The sequence below is a fragment of the Galeopterus variegatus genome, unplaced genomic scaffold, assembly GCF_000696425.1.
Source record: "Galeopterus variegatus unplaced genomic scaffold, G_variegatus-3.0.2 Scaffold742, whole genome shotgun sequence".
Classification (NCBI taxonomy): domain Eukaryota; kingdom Metazoa; phylum Chordata; class Mammalia; order Dermoptera; family Cynocephalidae; genus Galeopterus; species Galeopterus variegatus.
The window spans coordinates 197,637-210,116 of NW_007726853.1; the positions used below are offsets into that span (position 1 = coordinate 197,637).

Genomic DNA, 12,480 nt, shown 5'->3' on the forward strand with positions numbered 1-12,480 from the left:
AATATGATGCAGTACTCACTCGAAAGACTTTCTCCACTCTTGTAATGCTCTTCCCAAAGATGGTTCCAAGTTGGTCTCCAATTCCAGCCAATAAAAAACCAAAGAGTGGAATTCCAAAGATGGCATATAAAATACAAAAGATTTTTCCTCCTTCAGTGCTTGGAGCAATATTCCCATACCCTGGTGAGAAATATTAAAAAGAGAAAGGGAGAGTGGCAGAGAGATTAGAGCATTGACCAAAGGATCCACAGACTTTTAGAAAGGTTTGTACATTCCTCCTACTTCATGAGCCTTAGGGAGTAGAACTCTATTTTAAAGGCTCTGTACAATTCAGAACATTGCTCCACTGTTTCTCTTGCTTCTCTCCTTGTTAACAGTTTTAAGGTTTCCTGGATCTTAATATACTTTAGGAAGTCTGCAGTCACTGAAATTGCATTTTTCTTTTCTTTTTTTTTTTTTTTTTTTTTTTTTTTTTTTTTTGTGCAGCTGCACCTTGGTGTTTTAACACTGCACCCTAACCAACTGAGCTAACTGGCCAGCACCCCGGAATTACATTTCTGATGTAAAATGGTACTTTCCTTTTCAGAAATACCAAACATCATGGACATGTACGTTCAGGGAACCCTGAACATCTGGGAAGGATCCACCATTGCCTTTTGTAGATTTGCCAAGAGCTTCTCCTATGCAGTCTTATCTGTGGCCATCCCCTCCACCTGGACAGACTACGGCTGTCTTCAACACTTGCCTTTGTGGGTGATGAGTGCTCCACATTGAAGAGGAAATGTGGTCTAGTACAAATTCAGAAGGGACCCATGACTATAGCCCTATATTGGGAAGTCTGAAAACAGTACAAAGCAGGAAAGGGAAGACTTTGTGTCTCTTTCCCCCACTGACAGTGAAGTTTAGCAGTGCCTGGCTCTCTTTTCCTCTTTCCTGGGAACTCCACACCATCTCTGAGTACTTCCTGTCTTACCCCCTACCTCTTGCACCAAGGATAATCAGGTGAGAAATAAATATTTGTCGGTGGAACAGGCGTTTGAATACAAGGGAGCCCTTTTGTAGTCAGATCTATTAATATGTAATTACATAGTGCTTTGAAAACACCAACATCTACATTCTTAAGAGTTTTGCAATTACATAAGTAACTTGTGTATAGTATTGGGCCTAGTCTATATAAAGTAATGCTGGAAGAAAAAGGCTTAGAGCATCAGCACAATTTATATAGAGATGAGAGTTCAAGTTAGCTCATATTCATGTTCATGCCTGCTAGTATGACAATCTTATGCTACGTGATGTCTAGATGGTCACCTAACCATTCACCCAAATTCAAGTAACTCATGTGGGCCTGTTTCTGAATGCATGCAATGGGGGTGTTTTTGGGTCCAGGGTTATGGGCACGTCAGGAAGGTAGCACAGCAAAGAATATGTTGATGGTTGGCCCATCGTTCATCATCCCATGCGCCTGGAGAACTCAGTGTTGATTTCTGCCTTTGGGGATGAATCACTTGGCTATTTTTGTTTTCAATTTTCTGTTCAGAATCATTCAAACCTCTTATCATGAATTATCTAAATTACAGCTTCCCTTTCTTACGAGAATATTCAGGCAAGCCTTCCTAATCTTGTATTTCTGTTACTCACCACTATTTTGATTTAAATGTGCAAAAGAACTCTGGGAACTTTCTCAGGTGCTTTCAGGAACCTGGATAAAAAATTTTTTCCAAATATTCCCCTCTAGAACAATCTGATTTACATTAACATAGCCCCATTGAAGACAAAATAAATCTACCTCTACAGCTTCACTTTATGCAGGTTAATGATGACTCTTGGAAACATTCTAGTACCTTGTAGAAACATTGAAGATTAACTCAACTCTCTCATAATTGCCTGATTTCAGGGAATATAGGTTTTCTTTCAGTCTGAGTGTCTCAAAAAGAAACATATTGCAGGCACAAGCAAATGAAGAGGCTTTGTACCTGCTGAACAGGCATCTTACTAGTCTGGACAAGGGCTGCACGCCCTTCCTCCAGCTTTCAGAGAGGATCCCACCCCACCCCACCCAGATAAGGTACTGTGCTCACAGAACATCTCTGGTGTCATCCAAGGAACATCAGAGAGAAATGAGGAACTGGAGGCTCCAGATCCAATTCCACCTCATACTACTTGGTTAGACCCACTTAACCTCTCCAAATTCTAGGGTTGGAGGGATTCAAGGAAAATATTTTTTTAAAAAAATCAGTGAACTGTAAAGTACTATACCAATGCAAAGTATCATCATCATCATCATCATCATCGTTATTGTTACAATGGCCTCTTTGTTCAGTGTTTTGCTGATCAGATCACTAAAATAAAATTAAAGCAAAGTTTGGCGGTAAGGGCATTCATGATGGAATATTCAAATAAGTCTTTGAATATATTTAAGGCCATCCTTCTTTGCTGACTCACTTCCTAAAGGACAGAAAGTAATCACCATCCTTGAGTAATGCTATAGTCTGTGCATGGACACATGTGTGTTTGTGTTCTCTGCCTCTGGTGAACTGTCTGACCCTCAACCCTGTTACTCTAGGAAAATTCCAGCACTTAAGCTTTGAAAGTTTTCTCTAAGGCAATGGGAGGGCCACATTTCTGGATTTGGGGCCGTGGATATACGAGGCCTGTTAGACTGCTCTGCGTATCCTTCCAGAAGGCTTCACAGAACTTTAAAGTAAGGTGTGATGGTTGTATGTAGGCTCTACTAGAGACTGCAAAAATTCCTGTTCTGATTCTTCTACTTACTAACTCTCAGATTTTGGACACATTACTTAACCTCTTCTCACTTTCTTCAACTGAAAGGTGGAGCTATTAAATCATCCACCTTATAGCTATTAAGGATTAAATGAATTCCATGTGAAACATGAGTTACACTGAAGATTAACTACATGTGAAGCATGACGCAAAGTCAGCACTGAGTAAGCATTAGCAATTATCATCTTGCCCTTGCTTTTCTGTGGGAAGAAATCACTTCTGAGCAGTACGTCTCCAGGAATACTAAGTCCCAGGAGAAAACAGATGGTTGGTTCCTATTTTCCATCCAGAAACTCCACTGTTACACACAGCACCAGGACAAGGGACAAAATGTCTGTACCTCGAACTGGGTTGGCTCAACGACTTGGGAGGGCCCACGCTGGATGTGAGGTGTGGGTATCTCTCAGGGCAGCCACTGTTTGGTAGCACTAGCCTACAACACTAGAACGGGATTTCAGTGCAGCGAAAGGAGTCCAAGAAGCATCTCCATCCACTGGCTTCGGGTGACTTTCAGCAGAAGATGACCAGCCCAGCAGGGACAAACACAGAAACCTGTTATTAATGAGCAGGACAAAGGGCTCAGCTCTGTTCACCCCTGGCTGGAAAGCAGGTCCAAGTCCTTTATGGAGAGAAAGCTGGCATTTAAAGAGGACTTACATCCAAGGAGCACACCTATAAGCTTCCATTTGCTATTTACGTGCCAAAGTCAAATCTTTTCCACACTGTGTGTTGTTCAGCCCTGCTTGTTTGGTTAAGAGTGTGGTGTGCATTCTAGAACCAGCTTGTTTGTGCATGCAGGGCTGATTCTGGGATGTGCAACCTGGGCAGGGGCACAGAACCCCACACGAAGAAGGGCCCCATGCTTAGTTTCATGCTCCGCTGTTGCCATTTTGATGTTCTTAATCATTTTTCAACAAGGGACTGCATTATCGTTTTGTACTGGGGCCCACAAGTTATGTAGCTGGTTCCAGTACCTACTTCATGTGGTTATTGCAGGATTAATTACAATATTATATGTAGAGCACAGTGCCTGGTACCTAGTAAGCACTCAGTAAATGTTAGCCACAGTGATTGCTGTTTCCAAAGCCTTGGGTTAAACATCCAATCCAAGTGCTGGGTAAGTACAAACAGCTGCCTCTGTACCTTGGCAGGTTCAGCCCTTAATTGAGGAACCCAGGCTAATGATACAGTCACTGGCTACAATTTGGGACCTGACCAAGGGCGCTCTCTCTGATGTGGGTAGAGCCAGGTGACTCAGTCTGAAAATGCCTCAAAGACTAAAATCTAATTGCATTTCATTGGTGTTGATAAGAACGGGATCCTTTGCTGCCCTTCTGCAAATGATGGTTTGTGGAAAAGCATCTGCACGCAGGAGTGAGCATCATTCCTCCAGCTTACAAAAGCTAGTTGCTGGGGGCCCACCAGCAAAGTCAATAATCAAAGACAAGTGTGACTTTCTCACATCAGAATTAGTTCTGAGAAAGGAGACAGGGTGCGGGGGGCCCTCAACAAAGATGATTGAGCAGAACCTGGACTTCCTTTTGGTGTGGCTACTGGTTTGCAAAAGTGCCTGAATGTATTTTCTTTGCTATACCTGTGTAAATCTTTCCGTACATCTCAGCACGAGAAAATCTTTTTTAAAAGGAAGTGCTTTGATAGCCTCAGATGAAAGGGACCTCTGACACTGAGTAGTGTCATTGCTTTTCAAAAAAGACTATTATTTCTAAGCTGTCTCTATACACATTCTAAATAATGAGCACATAATGAAAAGTACATAACCTCAGGCTGCTCATGAGAGTCTTTCCAGAAAGAAATTCGGTGAGCTTTTAAAAGGTCCATATCCTTTGACAGAGCAATCCCTTGGGAATTTTTCCAAGGAAATAACCACAGATAAAGACTCCACTTCATGCACAAAGATTTTCATCATGATGTTAACACTATTACAAAAGTAGAACAGCTTAAGCCCCCAACACATGTGATAATGATGTTGATAGTGGATCCATGGGAAATCATCAAAGGTTATGTTTCTCGAAGAACTCTAACGTTCTAATATTACTAATAATATGAGAAATATGTACAATACTATGTCACAAGTTATACGAACTCAAGCAAGCAGGCTAATGTTTGTGTATTTCATAATTAATGAAAACACAGCTCCTCAGCTCTAGCTGCTCTATTTTCCTGACTCCTACATAGTGGGAAGGAAGAATTTCTCAGGAAGACCTGGAAGAATTATTGAGCTCTGAGTTTTCTTATAAGCCTTGATACCACACACAATAAATGAATTTACCACTAAGTAATTAGAAAAACTAATTCTGTACCTCATTATTCTTACTTAACATTGTATTGAGGTTTTCTTTGGAATTCTCTAAATGTATGACTCCATAAAGACCCTCCACTCTGGAGTTAAATTTAGCCAGCTAAGTGGTCTTAAATTTACAATACATTATTTCTCAANCACTCTGGAGTTAAATTTAGCCAGCTAAGTGGTCTTAAATTTACAATACATTATTTCTCAACTAAAAGAAAGTGAGAGATAAAATAGCATTTTCTAAACTGGATAGAACAAGCACCCAATCTCTAGTGCTAACACCGCACCATGGACTTTTTTAGGTTGGAGTTTATTTTCGTTATAAGCCTTGATACCACACACAATAAATGAATTTACCACTAAGTAATTAGAAAAACTAATTCTGTACCTCATTATTCTTACTTAACATTGTATTGAGGTTTTCTTTGGAATTCTCTAAATGTATGACTCCATAAAGACCCTCCACTCTGGAGTTAAATTTAGCCAGCTAAGTGGTCTTAAATTTACAATACATTATTTCTCAAAGAAAGTGAGAGATAAAATAGCATTTTCTAAACTGGATAGAACAAGCACCCAATGTCTAGTGCTAACACCGCACCATGGACTTTTTTAGGTTGGAGTTTATTTTCGTTTGTTTTTGTTTGCATGCTTGTTTCATAGTAGTTTCCTGTTCACATCCATCTTCCTTCTGATTTTTGGAAAAGGTCCCTATCCTGTGCATAGTTGGCATGAGGCAACAGCCTCCCAGGTAGCCAAGACATGAGCACATGAACCTAGAGGTTCACCCAGTAGGATGGTGCTGCCCAAGACGTGGCCCAAAGATGGTAGGAGGTGACAGCTGTGGTGGCCAGCAGAGGTGAGAGGATACTTACTGGCCCTCCATGAGCTCTGACCCATAGTGTGTATTTGTTAGGATTTTGTCAGTTGCAGGTAATAGAAAACCCAACATAGACTGGCTTAAGCAAAAAAAGGAAATACATTGACTCCAGTGAACAGGAGATTTAATTTTTATTTCTCAACACTTCAGGGGTAGCTCTAACCCGCGCTCAAAGGATATGAGCAGGACCCATTTCCCACCCACTTTTTCTTACCCTGCTTCTTTAATGTTAGCTGAATTCTAGGCAGAGCAGCCCATCAAAAGAAGAAAATGACTGACACTGCCCTGGGCCTATCTCTTTCCAAATTTACCCTCCAGGAAGAAAGAGAGGAATCACTTCATCCAAAGTTCAAGCAAAAGTCCAGGAGTTTCTTATTGGCCTAATCCAGATATATGGCCACCTCTGAACAAGTGACTGTGGCCAGGCACTGGATTTCTTAGTCTAGATATGGTGATTCTTCCCCTGAGGGCTGGGGGCCAAGAAAAGGGAAGGGGACCATTGGGGATATGGTTATCAGGACAAGGGTGAATAAATGAAATGGATGCCAGGCAGCAGAAACCAAGGACTAAGTGATTTGCACAAACTAAAGATTCCAATGTATGCACATAAAAAAGGGCAGAAAAATGCTACATATCAATGTTTCTCATTAGGCAGATGGATCCACTATTTCTCAACCACATAAAATCATGTGGGTCAATGAAGACAGTTGTTCAATAAACCAAATCCCCGGTTTCCTAACAAGTCAACACAATGAATAACATTAGTGTGCAGTCCAAGGCAGCTGTAGTGTTTTCAATGCATCAGGCAGACCGCTAATTTAGCCATGTCATTAAACAAGAAAATTAGAAGTTTCCTTTTTCTGTCTTCTTTAATATACACTGATATTAAGTATTTTTAAAGGCCCAGCATAAATATGAAGCTTCCATAAGGAAAGAAATGTGAAAAGGGTAGCAAAAAGTTACCAATGAATGAAAAACACTCACCAGAAAAATGTTGTTCAAACCACACAAAAATTGGAACCAACCATGAGGTAATCACCTCAGAGAATCTTCACAAAGAAACCACAAAGTAGAAATGCAAGAAATCAGGAAAGAGATGGTGAGATAACAAGCAACGATGAAATGTGAGCTATGAAATTCAGAAAAGAAACAGGAATGGAAAAGAAATCCCCTAAGAACCACAAAAATGAAAATCAAATTGGGAGGAGCACATGGCAGAAGAGGCACAGTGAAAAACACACACACAAAGAAGAAACAGAGAAGATACGACTAGCAAAATGAAAATAAATTGTAGGAGTTAAAAAGTAAGAAATCAACAGGTCGGAATCCCCCAAAGAACAAAACCAAAACCACATGGCAGAGAATATGTTCAGAAATGACAATCAAAAAGACTTTCCTGAAACAAAAGGGACACAACCAAGCAGTAATATCAAATGAAAGGTAAAGAAATAGTCTTTTAAGTATCTGAACAAATAGATCCGGTCACTTATAAAAGGAGGAAAACCTGAGATTGCATCAGGTTTCTCTGCAGCAGCAGAAACGTCAGAAGAGAAGAGCTACAGGACCCATTACAGAGAAACGTGAGTCAGTGAAACAGATTTCCAGCCAAACTCTGCTTCAAGTGTAAAGCTATCGTTTTGCACAGTGCACGACCTCAGGGAATATCGCTCCCCTGAGCCACTCTTAAGGCAACTACTTGAAAATGACTTTCAGCCAAGCAAGTGATAATGAGGAAAACCACAGAAAAAGGACTTGAGACGAACAATGACCGTATTTAACTGCAGAGCCATCACTAAAACAAATGAGAGCATCAGGGTAACAGGACAGAATGCAAATTATACACCTGATGTAACTTACAGAATGATACAATGAGTAACAGCTGATAGGGGAAGAGGGAAGGAGGTTGAGATGCTGAATAAGTTCACTGACCGCATTATATGTAATCGCTGAGAGCCAAGATCTACCATTTAAAGCTGGCAAATCATAGAAGAGAAGCATAAGCATATTTAGTCATTGAAGAATAAACATTAAAAAGATGGTGTCAACTAAAATTGTGTGATGGAAGAGAGAGAGATGTCATCACCCATAATAGGGATCTGATACATACTAGTTAACAAATAGAACACTAAGGTTATTATATACTATTACAATTATAAAGTTAATCCCAAGACAAAAATACAAAACTCCCCAAGTATAAATAAATAAATAAATAGATAGATAGATAGATAGATAGATAGATAGATAGATACACAAATAAAATAAAACAAAAATTGGTGCAGAAAAATAGATAGATAGATAGATAGATAGATAGATAGATAGATAGATAGATAGATAGATACACAAATAAAATAAAACAAAAATTGGTGCAGGAGAAAAGTAATCATAGTTCACCACGGGATCAGCTGCAAGGACCATTTACCTAGTCACAAATAATGCAAATGTTCAATTTTTATCTAATAAAGCCATATTGGGAAGATAGGAGGACAGGAAGAGAGCCCTTCTGCAGTGGGTGGGGAGGAAGAAAGAGAACTAATTCCTTATCTTCCACAATGGGAAGCCAAGAAATAATTACCAAAACTGAAAATTCCAGAAGTAGCCACACAAGCATGATATTTAAAGACAAGGAGATGAATATTAAAATCATCAATGGAAACAGATGAAAGTGGTTGTCTCTAAGAAAATGAAAAAAGGGGAGAGGGGTAAAGACTGCTGTTTTTCACAACAAACTTTACAGAGTATTCGAGTCTTTCATATATATTTTTAATAAGAAGTACAATCTTTAAAAAGGAATTTGAGTTCAAATAAGCAATCTGAGTACAACTGACCAATTCACATTTTCTACTCTAAACTTTTCATTAGGTTCTTTCAAACTAAACGCTCCCCAGCCTTTCATTCTGATAAAAGGATTCTTCTTTCTGCTTGGCCTTTTATTGAAAGCCACCACAATTACTGCCTTAATTCAACCGTGCTTCATAAGCCTCTTTTGAACCTCAAACTACCCTGTAGTCTATGAGGATACAACACTGAATAAATGCCATTACTCAGGATGGCCTACAGCAGAAAATATATTAGCAAACAAATGGATACCTATGGTGGTGATGACAGTTCCAGCAAAGAAAAAGGCACTTCCAAGGTCCCAGTGACTGCTGTTGTTGGAAGAGTTTCCTATGGGACTGACCCCTGCATTGTCAGCATCAAGGGCATGCTGCAAAGAAAAGGAAAAAGCACAAGACTCGGTTAAAAATTTTAGGGGGGAAAAAAGCTTCCAAGAAATTATTCTCCTACTCAAGAACCAGCAATGATTTAGAAGGACTGGTTAAGTGGATTTTTTTCTTGAATTATGCAATTTATAAATATTTAATGTTTGGGAAAAAAGCTTCCAAGAAATTATTCTCCTACTCAAGAACCAGCAATGATTTAGAAGGACTGGTTAAGTGGATGAGGGTACAGTCATAAAGTGAATACTATGCACCCATTTATGAAAATTAGAAAACTAGTTTTAAATGAGGGAAAACAAAACTAGGATATAGAGTATGGTACCATTTAGATAAAAGTTGCAGGCACAGGACGGCCCGGGTTATACAAAATGAACACATGTTGCTGTACATTTACACAGAAAGATGTCCAGAAGGATGGTCACCCCAAAGTGGTCATTTCTGGAAGGCAGGATTGCTGCTGCTTTTCACTCTTCTCTTTCCTGTCTTGTTAGAATGTTTTGCATTGGGCTTGTTTCAAGAGCACAGGAGTTAAGAGCTTGGGTTCCCAGGCTCCTGGCTCTGCCTGTTATTAACTTCAGGACCTTGGGCAAGTTATTTTAGCCTCTCTATGCCTAGTTTCCTCATTTGCAAACTGGGGACAATACCTTCCCCTACAAAGTGGTCGTGCGGACTAAATGAGATGGTCCCTGTAACGCCCTTAGCCCAATGTCCCAGCACTCAGTTAGGGTTTAGTAAATAGTCACCAATTTCATGATTGTCATTTCACTCCCCCAGCTCCCCACCCCACCCTCCACCCCCGACACATTGCTCTTTTTTTAAATAAACTACAATGACTCCTTGATGACTACTGGGTTTGGAATTCCATACACCTTATACTTCCAATAAATTGGCCACAATGATGACCCATTCTCATCTAACACCACTAGAAGAGTCTCCACTCTGGGCAAGACACCCCATGAGATGTTCCCTCATATGCCTGTACCTTTGCTTAAGCCCTCCCACAAACTGTGCCCATCCTTCAGGGTCAAATTCAGGCCGGGATTCTTTCAGGAGATTCAGTGTGTGCACTGCGGCCCCACGATTGCCCCCTTCCTGGGATCATACTTCGGCATCAGTTAAATATACTGCTAAAAATCCTCCCTAGCTTCATCATGAGCAGAATAAGGGGTAAAACTCCCCAGCAGCCCTTCCTGAGCTGGCTGGCCCCTGCCATCCTCTTTCAGGCCAAGGAGAAGGTAAAAAGTACTATCATAGCAGCTTAAACACATGCTGTTCACACAGGTGAGCTGTGGCGAGAAAGTGCCAGGTGGAGGCTTCAGAGAGGAGGTGACAGACATATGATCTACTTCTAAAACAATGAAGAGAGACTCCGTTCTCTGGGCAAGTTTGGAATAACCCTATGTAAAGACAGCAAGACACAAATATTGAAAAGTGATTAAATCATCCTAAGTAATGCCCATTAGGCTTTGTTAAAACAGGCATAAAATGTTGTCACAAATCAGATTACAACTGAACAAGTCAATCATTGTTACATTTTGCCTTCATTCATTTGAGATATTTCAAATTATCTAAACCAAGGATCAGCAGCCTTTTCCATAAAGGACCAGGTAGTAAATATGTTAGCCTTGGCTGACCACAGCTGGTCTCTGTTGCAAATTTTTTCTTTTCTTTTTGAAAAACTCTTTAAATATGCAAAAACTATTCTTAGATCAGGAGTTGTAAAAAAAAAAATGTACTGTTGGCTAGATTTGGCAGACCCGTAGACAACTGACTGGATGACAGAAAAAAATATCTTTTGTTTAAGTCATTAGTCTATCTTTTCCTGCCTCTAAGAACATGAAATATTACACAAGGCTGAAGCCAGCCACTGTTCTAACATAAACTCTGGTAGCCCAGAATTTAAAATCCGGCTGCATGGGATATATACAGATTGTCTTTGCCAATGGTTTAAATCAGCATAATTGACAACAATCACGTGCTCATCGGGGCTGTGTTCTGCTCTGCTTTAGAAGGGAGACAGATGGTGAGTCCTTTCCGCTGGTCAAATATGGTAAAATATCCATTTTCCCTGTACTGCGTAAGCAACATCAGACCAAACCACAAAGCCTTAACCGGTGTTTATATCTTCATCATCTGTTCAGTTCTGATCGGCACACTTGGAAATAATTCCTCAAGGACAGCTCTAGGCCTCAGTCACTTAAGTTGCTTCAAATCACACCATCAATACCTAACATTTACAACTTCTAGGAAGCTGCGTAGAGAGTTTAGGTTAAGTCTCACAGAGCTGAGAACTGCACACAAATATCAATAGCAGACCCAGAGCAGCACATAAAAATACAGATTTGTAGGGAAGACAAATGGAGATGATTGTTCATTTCATCGAAAAATCCAAAGTAAGTTTCTTTTTCAAGTTTCATTTTTCTTGAATTATGCAATTTATAAATATTTAATGTTTACATATGTAACCCTCAAGGAAAGTGCTTATGAGTTGAAAGGAAAAGAAAACTAACATTTGTTAAGTTCCTGTATTTAGCCAGGTGTGTTAGAAGTGTTATTCTGTTTTATCCTTTCCATAACTTGCAAAAAAGTGGTATTATCCCCATTTTAGAGATGAGGAAACAGGTTCAGGAAAATTAAGTAACTTTGCCCTAGGTCCTAGGAAGTGGAAAATACAGGACTCAAACCCTATCTGGCACAAAGCAGGTGGTTTTGCCCTTTCCTTTATACATGGTACCCAGAACACACTCCACCTACCCCACCTCCGTCCTCACCTCCAGACAGAGATGAGGTCATTGTCCAAAAATTTGGGCAGAAGGGATCTTACAAGGGATCGTTTCTAATTAGACCACTTTCTTGAACATGCAAGTGGAGAGACCAAACTTCATTTGGCTATTAAATGCTCTGCATTAAAAAGAAAATTTAAAAATAAATCAATTAAAATGGGAAAAGGTTGATTTTATATCCTGAGAGAGAGATAAAAGAGAAAAGAGAGAGACAGGCCTAAAAAAGGAGGAAGAAAAAAAAGAAAAAGAAAGAAAGGAATGTCAACTGACACCCATGGGAGGTTGAAGCTCAGGAGCAGAAATGTCCAGGACTTTCAAAGAGCAGCTCCCTCTAGTATTCAATTTTATCCGGCTTATACCTGTAATGCAAACTCCTCTCTACCCACCTGAACACCTTGGGAAAGCAGTTCTGTGGAAATTAAATATAAGGGTTGCTATGGAATAGCAGGACCACTGATGATCTGAACTAATTCACTGAGAGCAAGGCTTAGAACTAGAAGAGAGAAGGAG

At 39.9% G+C, this 12,480-nt stretch overlaps 1 protein-coding gene across 3 annotated transcripts in view; it reads right to left on the minus strand.

Annotated features, from left to right (window-relative positions):
• The window catches only part of KCNK10 (potassium channel, subfamily K, member 10), a 150,253-nt gene that overhangs the window by 54,295 nt on the left and 83,478 nt on the right, over nt 1-12,480 (minus strand). For all 3 annotated transcript variants that reach the window (XM_008571982.1, XM_008571981.1, XM_008571983.1), the window contains 2 exons: nt 9,057-9,174; nt 20-180 (listed from right to left, as the gene is read on the minus strand). In XM_008571982.1, coding sequence (XP_008570204.1) covers nt 20-180; nt 9,057-9,174 — 279 coding nt within the window. The remainder of the gene's footprint in view (nt 1-19; nt 181-9,056; nt 9,175-12,480) is intronic.